Source organism: Parambassis ranga, chromosome 1, assembly GCF_900634625.1.
Source record: "Parambassis ranga chromosome 1, fParRan2.1, whole genome shotgun sequence".
Classification (NCBI taxonomy): Eukaryota; Metazoa; Chordata; class Actinopteri; family Ambassidae; genus Parambassis; species Parambassis ranga.
This window is the reverse complement of record NC_041022.1, coordinates 6,371,905-6,386,370: the sequence shown is the minus strand read 5'-3', so window position 1 is coordinate 6,386,370 and position 14,466 is coordinate 6,371,905. Positions and strand designations below refer to the sequence as shown.

Below are 14,466 nucleotides of genomic sequence, written 5' to 3'. Positions count from 1 at the left end.
CCATTTTTGTGAGGAGCTGTTTCCTGTTATTTCCAGAACACATCCAAATTATCAAATACATAATATATGTTAACAATATATTAATTTAATTGCAGAAAAAAAGGGGGAAACTTTATTAGACGCTAACTCTCTTGTGTTTGGATGTAGCAGTCCTTATTAAAGTCCCTATATTTAACTGATCTGAAACATTCCTCACATCCACTTGTGCATGTTTGCTTTGATCTCTGCAATGAAAAGCTGCCAACAAGGATAAGAGAGTAAGAGAGTTATTGTGGCACTCTTCTTTGTGCAGAGCACCAGATGCCTGCAGGGAGAATGGGTGGGCCCCGGCCAAATCAAATAACCAGGAAACACCTCTAACACGTGCCGAGCACTGCTTCAGGAAATACTGCAGAGAGAGGGAAAAGTTTTTTTTATTTTTTATTTTTTTGAAATATGAAAAAAAACATTTTTAGAACATTTCACAATAAAATCCCAGCAGAGCAGAGTCAGTTTTGAACTTTAATAAGAGGAAAACTTTGAAAGTGAAAGAGGGAATAAAGCAGTCATTTTACTGCAGGGCCGCTGATTTTATTTTCACCTTTTCAATAAATTCTGGCTCCACAGGAGGCTATTTTTTCATAAAGTGCAGAGACAGGCATGCATAGACAGACTCTCTTTTTGTGTTTTATCAACTGATTCCACCTGGCACAACCTCATGCTGAGAGTTCACTGCATGGCTTGAGATCGACTTCATGGAAAACATCAAAAGAGTGTGTACAGCTACACAAAGGCTTTCAAGACTAGAGTTTTTACTTTAGGCAGAAGAGCCGCTGATTGAGGGTAACATAGATGCTGCATGGGGCCCACAGCTACACGGGGGCCCAAAGAGTGTCCTCTGTCTTCATCCCAGATACATAGAAATGCTTTAATGTGAGCTTTGGGTGTTTATCGCTGATGTTTTTGGGATCAATAAACACTGGTGGAGGAGGCAAAACATCACTTTAGAAGCATCAACACAGCAGCAACAGTACAAAAGTAAAAGTACTGGTTTGGTTCCTATGACTGTTATATTTCAATGTCAATGACATAATTTCATCACTAATAATGAAGCATCTTCGTTGGAGCATTACATTACGTCTGAACTACTTTATATAGACTTTTATATACAGAGGCAGCAAGTGAATCTGAGAGGTCATCAGCTGATTAAAGTAGGAGTAAAATCAGAAAACAAGTTCTGATACTCTGATCTGTTTATATGCCGCAACGCCAACAGCAGACACTGCTTTGTGTTTTTCAGGTTGTCCAACCATTTTTTTTGCCACAAAAATGTACTCATCAAGGACAAACTGGTTCCAATATGGTGATCAAGCATCACTGGGACTAGACATAACACATTTTTAGCCATAAGTCAAGAATTTATATGCTGATTGTGACAAAACGTCCTTTGTTAATCTTTAATAATGTGTTGTATTTAGGTATAAGAATAATTCTGGGTGTGATATTTCCCTCTGTTGAAGCATGAAGTGTTCTAGTGATATTAAGGACTTTGATCAAGAGTTTACAATTTCCCACTGCTGCTCAGGATCCTTGAAGGCATCGCTGGTTGCTTGTTAAAGGAACAAACTATGTTCAGTGCTGGAATTTTGTTGTATGTTATGTTAAAGAACTAATAATATGTAAAACCTGATTAAATATTAATCTAAATATGATTTTATTTTGAAAATCTGTCAACTAAACACAAACTCCCAGTTTTTAAAGTTATTTTAAAATATCTGTCTTTGTTTTTAGGATCAGAGAATATAATACTGATAACCCTGTTTTACATTAGGGGAGGAATGAGAAGAAGTAAAGTTGTGTGCCAAGTCTCAGCGGTGGCTCACGGGACTGCAGTGGAATAAGGACGAGGAGGAGGAGGAGGAGGAGAGAGGAGAGAGGAAGTTCTCCAAAACTTTTTTTCCCCCTGAAAGGAGTCTGGAGAGAAGCTCCGTTAGATTTTTCAGAGGAAAGGGAAGCGACCAGAAGAGAAGGATACAGATAAAAGTTGATAAGAGCGTCAGAAAGTTCAGCCCTGCTCCTGTTTCTGTGTCCTCACATGAGAAAGGGACGCGTCTGTTCGCCTTTGTTCTGCGCGTTTTGTTCCTTCCCAGACTGAGAGGACTTAACACCATCAGAGGCGATGAGATGTGAGTGAGCTATGCCTTGTGGAAATGGACAGACTTTATCCAAGCGAAAACATGGCGTCTGCGTCCCGAGGCTTAGCTTCTTTTCATGTCTGCTTGTGGCGCTCTGCTGCCTGGAGGCATGGGGCTCCGGGCCGCAGGGGGACGGCGGCAGGAGCTGCACCCCCTGTCCCGTTAACTGCAGCTGCGCGCTGGCGGAGCCTCAGCAGTCCTGCGTCGTCAACTGTTCCAACATCGGGCTGGAAAGGGCCCCAGCGGCGGCAGACATTCCGCTGGCCACCAACGTGCTGTGAGTACAGTGACTGAACAGGCTGTGGAGCTGCAGAGGAGAGCGCACCCACAGAAACACACAACAGCACACAGACATCAGTTTATCTCCCTCTGAGCCTGACAAATATAATATATATAATAGATAGTGTGATGTTTTTTTTTCTGCTGCTGCTGCTGGTCTTTACTGTGCACAGCTGGCCTGCTTGTTTTGGGGTCACATCTCATGTTGTTTATTCCCTCTTTGTTGTTTTTAATCAGATTGCATTACTCTTTAACCTAATGAGTGCTTTTGGGATTGTTGGTATGTGGAGCGGAAACAGTTAATCAATTAGGCCCATTGATTGACCTGCAATTAGTCAGTGAAGCCTCACACGTGTTTGTGAAGCAATCAAAATGCAAAATGTTTTCATGTTTCTTGCTTTGTGGTGTGTGGATATGTTGTTTTTTTCCTCATTTTTATATGAAATTTAGACTGTTGTTGGGAAAGATTCTACTGTTTATCTAATATTAGACCTGACCTTTAATCTATTGACAAAGTAATTTGTGAATTAGACACTAAGAAGTTGCAACCTCCTGCATGAGTGATGTGGTGACTGGATCATCCAAACACTATAAACATGCCACCAACACAGGCCTACTTTTCTTTGTAAGCACTTCTTTCTGAGGCCTAACTGCTTGTGTGTGTGTGTGTGTCTGTGTGTGTGTGTGTGTGTGTTTTATGCATGCGTATGTACTTAAGTTTTTACATTTATAAATGAGTCCGTCACCAGAAACGTGAACCTGGTGTTAGTGGTGCGGATCAGTCTTCTGCCTCTGGTGCAGCTGTAGTGAGAACATTCTGTTCTGCGCAGACGGAAGCCATATGTTACCCATTATTTATTTCCACTGAATCTACCATCTTTATTTAACCTTAAAATTTACTCGATATTCCAGCTGTATAATCAATGCTCATTGCTTTGGGACTTGCTGACTTCACTTAATGCACATGTAAATGTCATTTAGATGAAGTCTTAGTAAAACTTTAGCTCATCCATACATACATTGGTTATATTTATTGCCCCTGATGTTGCTTGACATTTAGTGTTAGTATTTGCACAAGACAGGAAAAGGGATTTGTTAAGTTTCACTTTAATTAGAGACAGATCCTGCAGCTAGCTCTGTCTTTAATTAGCATGTCATGTCAGACTCTATTGGAGTGTTAATTACATCAGGCTGGCCAAACCTGCTTGGTCCTACTGTACCAGCTAAAAGCCGTGCATGGAGGTGACTGACTGTGAACATTAGCGTCTTCAGTAATTTGGCCCTTTGTGCTCCTTCTGTACAGGGACTGAAATAAGATATTTTTCTCTTAATTAACACATGGCAGGAAGCGACGTCCAGCCAAGGTCCAGTGGAGAACTTAACAAGATGAAATTTATACTGCTGCAGGCACCGCTTGGCCCAGAGAAGGGCCACTTACTTGCAGGGACATGTCAGAATAATGGTCTTCATACTATCTGAGGCAGACAGATGAGCAGCACATAAGATGTAATGTAATTAGATAATTACTACTCCTTTCGTTCTCTGATTGTAGACGGACAGGAGGCCGGGTTCATTTGCATTATACTGTGATTCTTTACATTCACAGCTTGTGATTTGCTTCAGCCTGCTGATGTTCTTATACCCAATGCTATTGTACATTTTTATACTGGTAAAGATCTGCTTTCTGAAGGCCATTATGGTTTAATGGAACTTGCTGATTAAAGCCTTTTCAGTGATTGACAGGTCTGTTTCCCTTTTCCTTTTTGCCACTGTTGTCTTAAATGTGAAACCTTAGAGGAGAAAACAAATTGTGGTTCTAAAGGCAATTAGCTGTGCGCTAACTGCTGACAGAACAGTCCTGTCCTTTAAACATCAACAAGGAGAGATGCTGTGAATGATTAATAGACAGTAACATTTCAACAGCAGTGCTGCGCTGTAAGTATCAGAATTCACAGCAGTGTTTGCAGTTGAGATATTTACTGAAGTGCTGCACTGTTTTACTTACATATGTCTGTCCTCTACTACTTTAAATCATATTTTGAGGCATTTGTTTAGCTATGGAGGCAGAAAGAATGTTGCACTAATCATTTTAATTGAGCATCAAAATGTATGTGGACATCCTGGGCTTTAGTCGAAATCGTCTTTAAATGTGTTTATTGTGTGTTTAGCTTATTGTCAGCTGACCCTCTCATCACCTATAAAACGGCTGGATTTTCTCTCTGCTGGCAACACTATGATAACATTTAACAACCAGATCTTAAAGGGACAGTTTACTCCCACACAGTCAATCACAAATGTTAAAGTGAGTCGTCATCAACTCTGCAGTTCTTTGAGCACCATAATGATGAGCGCTGTCTGGTTCCATTTTACTGAAGAAGAGGCATGTTGGTAGTAACAGCAGCGGGCTGTGGGAGGAAGGGCTGGTTATAAGCAGCTTAATCACTGTCACCTTACAAGAGATGTAGTTATTGCTCTCACTGTATTACAACCATCAAGTGTCTTTTGATGCATGTTGTGACATTGTATTAGTACGACTCTAATGTATTCCTCCTTCAGCTGCAGCCTCACTTTGAATGGCATCACATTCACCTCCATGTTGTGTGGATGCTAGTATCAAGTCTGCAACAACAGCAATGCATAGCTAAAACCCAAAACATTATATACCTGTCAAACCAACACACAATATACCATATTAGCCAAAAATAGCTTTCATTGAAGTGAAGAAGAAAAAGTCAAACTTCACACCAAACTATCTAGACAGATAAATGGCACTGCAGGCCACAGTGACAGCTCCTGCATCACCCTCTTATTCACCTTTTATGGCGAAAGGCAACCAGCATTAAGGTCTCCTACTACAACAGAGAGGTGAAAGAAACAAACAATAGAGAATTATTTTTCTTTTTCATATCAGCATATTTCATATCAGCACTGCATGTGTTATTTTCTTCAGCACATCCTCCTTTGAGCTTTGTCCATAAGCTGCCATTTCCTGCTTTTTTTCTCCCTTACTTTCTAACATTAAAATAAGCCGAAATATGTCACCTGTGGTAAAAGTGTAAAAGAAGACTGTGCTGCATCTCACATTAAATACCAGCTCTCTTTTCCTTGCTGTCTGTGCCCCTATCTGGCCTCAAATCTGAATCCTCCCGACACACCCTTGGTTAAAAAAAAAAATCATCCAGTGGCAGTGAAGTATTTTAACATACTGCAGAGAGCAGTTGGAAGAAAGCATTCCTATTACACACCAGTCCATCTGCTCCAACCCACACACATAATAAAATCTCTTAACACTTCATATGCAGCTCTGAAGTCACTTCTGGGAAATGCTTGTGGAGTGAAAAACAGGTTTTTATACAGCTAATCAGTTAATTTAATGTTTGTTTTTGCTTAATGTTATCAGTATTGCAAAGGCTTTTTTTCATAACAGCAGCCTTCTTTTGTCAGTTGTTTGTCAAAAACATACTGTATATGCCTACATGTTAATGATGGTTTACTTCTATTTACTGAAATATACGCCCTCCCCCCTCAGCACAGATACAGATACCATATGTCCGTATTAAAGTCTCAATACAGCCAGCAAACTGCCCTGAGGCTATGTCAAAGATTAAGTAGTCTGATTCCAGTCTGTGCTTCTAAATTTATAAAAAAATTTAAAGGCTCAAATCTTCCCAGACTTATAAAAATAAAAGCCATGCAGCAAAGTTTGTTTATCAGTGCTGCTGGTGTAGCTTTAGACGTATGGTTGCAATAAGGTGGATGGAAATAAAGTCCAACAGATATATTGGTGTAGACTGTAAATAACATTTCCCTCTGTCCTTATTGGGGAAAATGTGACATGAGGTCGATATTTCACTCCTTGAAGATGGCACGTGTGTGCGCACTGGTATGTCTTCAGCCACTATGGCCCCGTTCACACTGGAGAAAGTCAATCCAGCTAGAGTAGGATTGAATCCAGATAGCCTTTAAGCTGAATGCGTTCAGACTTATTTTCAAATCTGGCTATCACACACGCGTGTGCGCCCTCAATCCGGCTTAATCCGGCTTGTTTGTTGTCCTCCAAACCGCTAGGTGGCGCCTCGTGATATACAGAGTCTATTCAGGATGCGTTGTGGGTTTTTTTTTTTGTCCCGTGTCGCTCGTTTTTTCGGTTTAAAAAGCAGTTTATTCCTTTGTAGCGCTGTGGAAAATAAACTCGGGGCAAAGCTGTCGTAGTTTGACGTTTGTTTACATACTTCTTTTGTACGCGACCCGGACACTGTCCCCGTGAACCGGAAGTATCATGTTGCTAGCCGGAATTGCTAGCTGGATTTGCGTTCAGACCTAAGCCACGTTTGAGCCAATCTCAAGGTGGATTGAAATCAAGCTGGATATATCCGTATTTGCGTTGTTCAGACTATATATCTATATATCTGGATATATCCAGATACGGCCCAAATCCCACTCTAGCCGGATTGATTTCCCCAGTGTGAACAGGGCCTATGTGTTGATGTGGGGAAAAGTTTCACTAAAATGAGTTAAATGTTATAAATGTACGTGTTTTAAGATGATCAATTAATCCCTTACCCTGTTTTAAGAACATTAAGAAGTCATTTTTTATGTCAAACCAGCCACAATTTTGCAAACGAAACTTAACTGGAGGTGAAAACAAAACAGCTTGCGTCGTAAGGGGGACTTGAACCCCAGGACTCCTCAGTGAAAGTCCGATCTTCACTCTTTATTTTGACTTTTGTGACTGTATTGGTCACTTGTTTGGGTGACGTCGGATAATCATAACATAATGTCACATGGGGGTGAATGCATCCATAGGTTCCATTTGCATAAACACAACCATGTGTTGTATGTACCAGATGTATTATCAACCAAATGTGGAGTTTCTTTTCACTGTTGTTGGTCGCCACAGAAAAGACTGTAACATACATTCTTCTTTATGGTGAACATAAAGTTCAGTTAAAGCCAACCACTCTGGATCTGGCCTACAAATAGTGTCATCTGGGTCGACTCCGAACTGGCTTCTTGCAGGACAACACCATTATTTTTATAGTCAAAAGACAGGCAGTGCACTGTTTACCTGATATGTAAACACACATACATACCATGTTCCTGTAGTCCTATACTCAAAAAGGGAACATTGTGGTGTTACTGTGGCAACACAATGCAGCCACACACATACAGATAGACACACAGCAGGCTGCACATAGTGATATGCTTTTTAAACTAGGGGCAGTTTTGGCTTTGCACTGCATCAACACGACTTCACAACAGCTGTTATAATGGGCGAGACTTAAAAATGAACATTTTTCTCACAGTCGTTCCCATATCTGCTCTCATCTCATCCTCCAGAGGTGGATATATCACCACCACCACCACCTACACACACACACACACGCACTCATACACATACACTCACACACTCACTAACTAACTTTAATAAAGTGGGAAAGGAAAGACTGAATGTACTGGACCTCATGCAGGGGAGAATTTGTTGTGTTACCATGGCGAAAGTAACTAATGACATCACCCACAGAAGCGCAGACATTCCGGGAGGTCATAAATAAGAGAATGAGGCAAGAAACAGGGAGAGAATAAGACAGACACCGGGCTGCTCTAATCATGTCATGGTGGTGGTTAGATGGCTGAAAAAGGATGTGGCCTGTGTGTGTGTGTGTGTGTGTGTGATGTAATAACCATTCAACCATTATTTTAAGTTTGTGGCACTAATTCTCTTCTCATTCTCAACTGTGAGCCTTACTCATGCACATGTGGTCAACATTCTCATAGTTGGCGAGTAGAGTGTGTTGTGTTTACAGACAGAAAAGCTAGAAAAGGATGGTACACATGCAGAGTTGGAGTAGGGTGACACAAAGGCTAAAATAGTGGGTTTTTTTTGTTGTGGTAGTTGTGATTTGTTTTCATACAGTGCAGAAGAGGATTTGCTGTGCTTCATTTATTTTACTTCATGTTTTCATAACAGTCCTTTAATTTTTATCACACACTACTTATCATCAGTGAGGGTGTGTATGAAAAATTGCACTAAAACAAATACATGATGTGCAGTTGCATCACCTGTATACATAAATGGAGTGCAGTAGTGATGATGTGTTTTCTAGCATCGCACAGTTTTCTTTCTATGGTTGTACAACATAGAATTTTGCCGCATTTTTGACAATTATTGATTACATTCACATTTTTTCCAACAAATTTTAGAGAACATCAGGCTTTTCCAATATTGAAATGAACTCATTAAAATGGGTATTTAACCAACACAGTTATCATAAAGAAACAATGCTAGCAGTTTCTGACTTTCACACACATGACTGTAACATGCTACATAACACAACATAACACTCAACAAAGTAATTACCGGTACATCAATTTTAATTTGTCCACAATGGACATAGTGAGTATTAGTGTCACCCAAATGTGCTGATATCTCCATAGTATTCACCGCTGAATATGTGTGTTAATAATGACATCATGTCATTATCCCTCGATTTTTCCATTGGCTTGTAGATTTTTACAGAAAATAAGCTCTCTGACACATTTTGTTCAGCTGCTGCTAACCAGCAACATTCATCTGGAAAACGTGTTCCAAGGCACAGCCAGAGTAAGGTTCTCCTTCATTTTCTTGAGTACTAGGGTGACTAGTGGGTATGTTCATTCGTTGCTATGCACTCTTTCCTAATGCTTAGTGCATGCTCTACAGTCATGTCTAAATACAAAGATGCGAACCCTGAGGCTCTCACTGAGCGTGGACACGTGTCTCATATAGAGCTTAATGAAAGGCATCAATTCAGTGAGTGAAGTGAAAGTGCAGGATCCAGTTGTATGCCTCTATGTAACAAATATAGTCTGTCAGAGCGAGAGAGAGACGTGAGATATTGGGAAAACGTTAGGACTGCACAAGTTCTATGACAAAGTCTAAACAGGATTTCTTAATTACGGTAATTTCACTGTTCCATTTTCAAATGACGTATTCTCAGCACATGGTAATAAGGTTTCTTAAAGCAGATCTGAATTACAGAAAAATGCCAATTAAGTCTTATGGATTCTACTTAGAAAGAATGCTTTCAAAATGCAAAAGATATCCTTACAGTGAAGACCTGCAGAGATGATTGTCCAAACCTCTCTGACTAACTGCCAGGGAGGATAACAATGGCACAAAGAGTCGCAGGTTCTGACCACAATGGGAAACATTTGACTTTTGTCCTAGTTCAGAGAAGCAGCTCCTGTTGCTTTTCTTGTAGAAATAATTGGAGAGTTTAATAATTGGATTTTGTGCGGGGCATTTAGATACGGACCTTCACAACTGTTGATGAGTGTGCAGCGTATGCACGCTGCACAGGTGGTTGTTGCACGTGTCTGTGGGAGAACACACACACACATCCTGTTTGCGAAGCCTTTTCACACTGGGTCTGTAACTCTGTAAAACATGGGTGAAATGTTAATAAGGGTCTTTGAGGGTAGAAAAAGAAAATTAGATTGTAGGACTTAAAAGTTGCATTCACAGCACTGCTAAGATTCTAATGAAATTTAGGTACGCTATAAATTTGTTGTCTGTGGTGCAACCTTGCCACGTTTAAAGAAAAATATTAAACATGACTTGAAGAATTCAGGAAACAATTGAAATGCACTCCAACCTGCAGTGGATCCGCTGTGGATCTTCGTATGCAGGAAGCGCAGAAAGGATTTTATGCCAGTGAACCTGAAGCTGATTAAAAAGCAGAACAGCACCATCATCAGTTGCCAGATGATGGTAGGAAGGACTTGAGGTGAGGAAGACAGTGCCAGCCGCTAAGCTCGGCTCTCGAGGCTTATTTATCTGTTGGCTTCAGTATGCTTCTCTTTTACTTAATGTGGAGCCTCCAGCTGTTAGAAACATACATTAAGTCAAACAACAGTGCTGCTTTTACTTTGTTACAGCTCCCTGGATGCACAGTTTTACCGCCTGGGGCCAAATGAATAGGAACCAACTGTAGGTTCAAAGCGACAAATATGCAAATGCTGTTAGTTTTTCTGTTAGTTATATGCAGACCTGCCAGAAAATCTTAACTATGCTGGAGTGTGAGCTGGAACTGGGTGGCAACTATAACATGACAGAGAGCTGACTAGACTAAGAGCAGCACAAATAGGAAGTTGTTATACTGTTTAATGCTCGTTATTCTTAGGGTCGAGTTAATGATATCCTGTACTTGCATTGTATTTACTTGTATTTGTGGTCTTTGTATTCTTCTAAAGACAAATTATACTGAAACAAACAGAGACTGAGTAGTTGTTTTCCATTTGTTTTGCCTTTGCAGAAGAATTGTTATGGACAAGATTTTTGTTAATAGATTAAAGATGGATGAATTCTCCTTATCATCAGTGGAGTGGGAGTGGAGCTGAGGTGTGAATTCCTTTTTGTACCAGACTGTAAAGTGTATTTTAACATCTGTATCTATGGGGATGGTCTCGCTTTTGGAGGTAGCCTCAAGTGGCCGCACAAGGAATTGCAGGGTCAAAGTGTGTGTGGACAGATGTGTAAATTAAATACATAATTTTATTATTAAGTATTGCAAATCATCCAGTAATACTACAAAGAAAAGTCTGCTTAACATTCAAATCTCCTCTAGTCATGTCAAACCTTAAAGGAGACTGACAACCTAATCTAAGCATAAAAAGAGATGGTAATTTCACACAACGTTAATCAATTAGTACGCATTTGTGGTGCAAGAGTGACATCAATCAAATTAAGCAGAACTGGTGGTATTTAACATTTAATTTATCACATCTGTCCTCCCGAAGTTCAAATGTAAATTGTAGCCTCTATTTACATTTACATCAGATTTAGATTTCAGAGCTGGATGTATAGACAAACACTCTCAGCCATGTTAGACACAAAATGAATGATGGAGTGGTGAGAGTGCAGCTTGAACGATACGCAGAAAAAAAGGAGCTTATTATTCTCTTATCAAGCTATTTATTCATTCATTCTGTACTTTAATCAGCTTTTTATGCTGCATGATAAAGCACTGGATATAATGATAGATGTGTAACAGAAGTGGACGTTCCCTGACACCAGCCATTGGTTTGATGTGAAGCCTTATACTTTTCGGATTCATTTGGCTTCATATTATTTCACTGCACAGTGACTTTGTGACACAAGTGGAGGAAAGCTTTTGTTGCAGCATGATTTCATTTGGCAAACGCTTCCCAAACTGACTGAACCGTATGTTGCATCAGTGAAGCTGTGTGCCGGAAATGGGACAAGACGAGCCAAAGTAGAAGCAGGTTCCACTCTGCCATTGTTTATGTCCATTGGCTGCCAAGTTTTCAGGGATCCGTTCAGTGTCGGAATGTTTTAAAGACAAAGAACAGCAGGAGAAGCTGGGTTTTTGATGAATTAGTTAAAAGTTAGTATTTTCTCTTTGTTGCGACGCCCCACAATTACTGCAGGCCTGAGATCCAGTTTTTGTTGACGCCCATGAGATATGTTGTGCTGGTTTCATTTACCAGAAAAGGAGTGAGCAATGAGTTTTTGTTTTTGCTGCATGCATTGACAGCAGGTTAAAGTGTGTGTGTGTGTGTGAGTGCATCATTTTTTGAGTGAGTGTGTCAAACCGCTGCACACAGCTGCCCTAAACTTGCCAGCTGGACAGCAGACAACCCAGGCAGCAGCTGGAAAAGTGGACAGAATGTTCTTTAGTGAAGAGGATAAGACTGTGAAGTAAAATTTTAGGCTTTTTCCACCAAAGCTCTTAAATTGACACCCCCATTCTCCACCAGCTCCTCGCCCCATTCCCCTAATTTCATGCTCCCTCTCCTCTTGCAGTAGGGAAAGTACCAGACCGCTCCTGGGATCACTCTTCCCCTCTCCTGTGTCCCGGACATGAGGTGCTGGCTGGCAGCTCTCAAATGGAGCTGTGTCACTTGGGCAGGAACCCACGGGACAGCAAGCCCACAGTGGGGTGATTGTTAGTAAAACACCCAGCCTGTGTTACTGCTGGCACCCCCTGATTCACCTCTGCTTCTCCGTCTCACCTCCCGTCTCCTCCAGCACCATCACATGTAATCCCTCCTTCATTTATGTCCCGCTCGCTTGGCCGTCAGACTCATGTAGGTCTGTATTGCCTTCGAATGTAAACAGAGCTGCCGAGGGGGGAAAAAAAGAGAGGAAAGAAATCGGGAGGACTGACTGAGTGGGTGGGGGAAAGAGGGGAGGAGCAGTGGAGGAATAAAGAAAGGAGAGGCTGAGGGGGATGAAAGCGACCACAGAGGAGTCTATGTTTAGTGGGTTAGTGGAGCGATGGCCTTCACTTGCAGGGCTTGGACCACTTTGCCACCACACTGCAGCAGATACCAGTCTGTCCCATGAGCAGAGCTACTTCACAGATCTATCACTCAGACTGCTTTCAGCTGGATGATGAAAATAAAATCAAACAGACTTTCTATCTTATTTTAAAGCTTTCTTTGACTCTTTCATTTCCTCCTCCAGATTTATCCTTTCCTGTTCATAATGTCTGTGGAGGCCATGTGCCCACTCCCACCCCGTGTCACTCCCCCTGCCAGAGCCCAGTGTAGGCAATGAGGACTCTCTCTTACACTCTGTGTGTGTGTTGTGTGTGTGTGTGTGTTCTCATCCACTAGCTCAGAATAAGTGGCACCAGACAGCCCTTATAAGGAGTCGTTAGATCATTGGCCACACCGTTAGTAAAACAGAACCATATGTGTGCCGCATGGGTGTGTGTGCAGGCCTATAGCTTGTGTGTGTGTGTGTGTGTGTGTGTGTGTAAAGTAAAGTAAAAACATGTGTGTCCAAAGGTAGCTGAGAGAACAGGAGCCTGTAGCTAATAGACATGGTGAAGGTCACATTATATGGTCATGTTAAACACACACACTTTCGCTCTGTATTTAATCTCTTTTTATCTTTGCGTTGTTGCTCATCGGGTGAGAAAAGGAGAGTTTTAATATGTAGTACACATGCACATGCACACGCACATGCACACACACACACACTCGGTCTTGGGCATTGCATAAGGCGAGGTGTCAGTTGAATGTGTGAACAATCTTTAGGTGGGTGGAGCGCTTTTCTGCTGTCCTGTTTCATCCTCTGATGGATTTAGCAGAGGAGAGCTCTTCTCTCTCTGTCTCCATCTTTCTTACACAGCTCGTCTGGAATGTACAGATGTTTCCTTTTGGGAACGGCCGTCCTGGTCTGTTCACACACACACACACACACACATACACACACAAAAAGAAAAAGAGTGTGAGAGAGTAAAGAGATGAGTGCAGTCCCATGCACCCATACGCTTCAGTGTTTCCTGCTGCAGATTGTCTTGGTTTTTGGTATTGGTTTATTTTGTTGCTGTAAATTTAGTGGCATCTAAACACATATGAGCTGAGAATAAAAATTAGCATGTAGCTACATGTAACCGAGACTGTGAAGGTATGCAGAGTAGTCTGAGGCCACCAGGTCAGCAAAGCTCATTTACTATGTAATTTATCTGCTGTTTGTTTTCACAGATTCGGTTATTGTGTATTGAGATGCATGGATTTGATGCATATTTTTAATATTATATCTTTGTCTGTATCTGATATGTCAGTGTCTGTTTTGACTGACTGCTGTTCTGCAAATACAGTCCTTTAAAACCTCTCCTGTAGTGAAATCAACACAGCGTGGGTTGTGTTGACAGAAAATGATTTGACTCTTTATCACATGACCAACTCACATATTTATAAGCAAACAGCTACTGACAGTGACATCATTTACATCAACAGCAGGTTCTCTTTCTCAGGTTCGTCATCCTAACGGTACCTAAATCAGCTTTTAGTCAGCCTCATCAATATCAACATGTCTGTCTGTCTGTCAGTGTTCACATGTAGGCTGATGGTAGTATTTCATTTTCCAGCCCTTACTGGCCAACTTCAATATGCTCTGGTGTAATTGTGCAGCTCTACTGTGCATGGATCCATATTGATACAGAGGAGCATAACCAACTGTGGAACAGATAAATACACTGCTGATATACTTGACCTC

The 14,466-nt window shown here is 41.1% G+C and overlaps 1 protein-coding gene across 4 annotated transcripts in view; it reads left to right on the top strand.

Annotated features, from left to right (window-relative positions):
• Positions 1-1,969: 1,969 nt before the first annotated feature.
• Positions 1,970-14,466, top strand: part of pkd1a (polycystic kidney disease 1a) — a 51,143-nt gene continuing 38,646 nt past the window's right edge. For 3 of the 4 annotated variants that reach the window (XM_028402154.1, XM_028402162.1, XM_028402145.1), the window contains exon 1: positions 1,970-2,451. In XM_028402154.1, coding sequence (XP_028257955.1) covers positions 2,177-2,451 — 275 coding nt within the window. In that variant the 5' untranslated portion in view covers positions 1,970-2,176. The remainder of the gene's footprint in view (positions 2,452-14,466) is intronic. The other variant, XM_028402170.1, reaches the window with a different exon arrangement.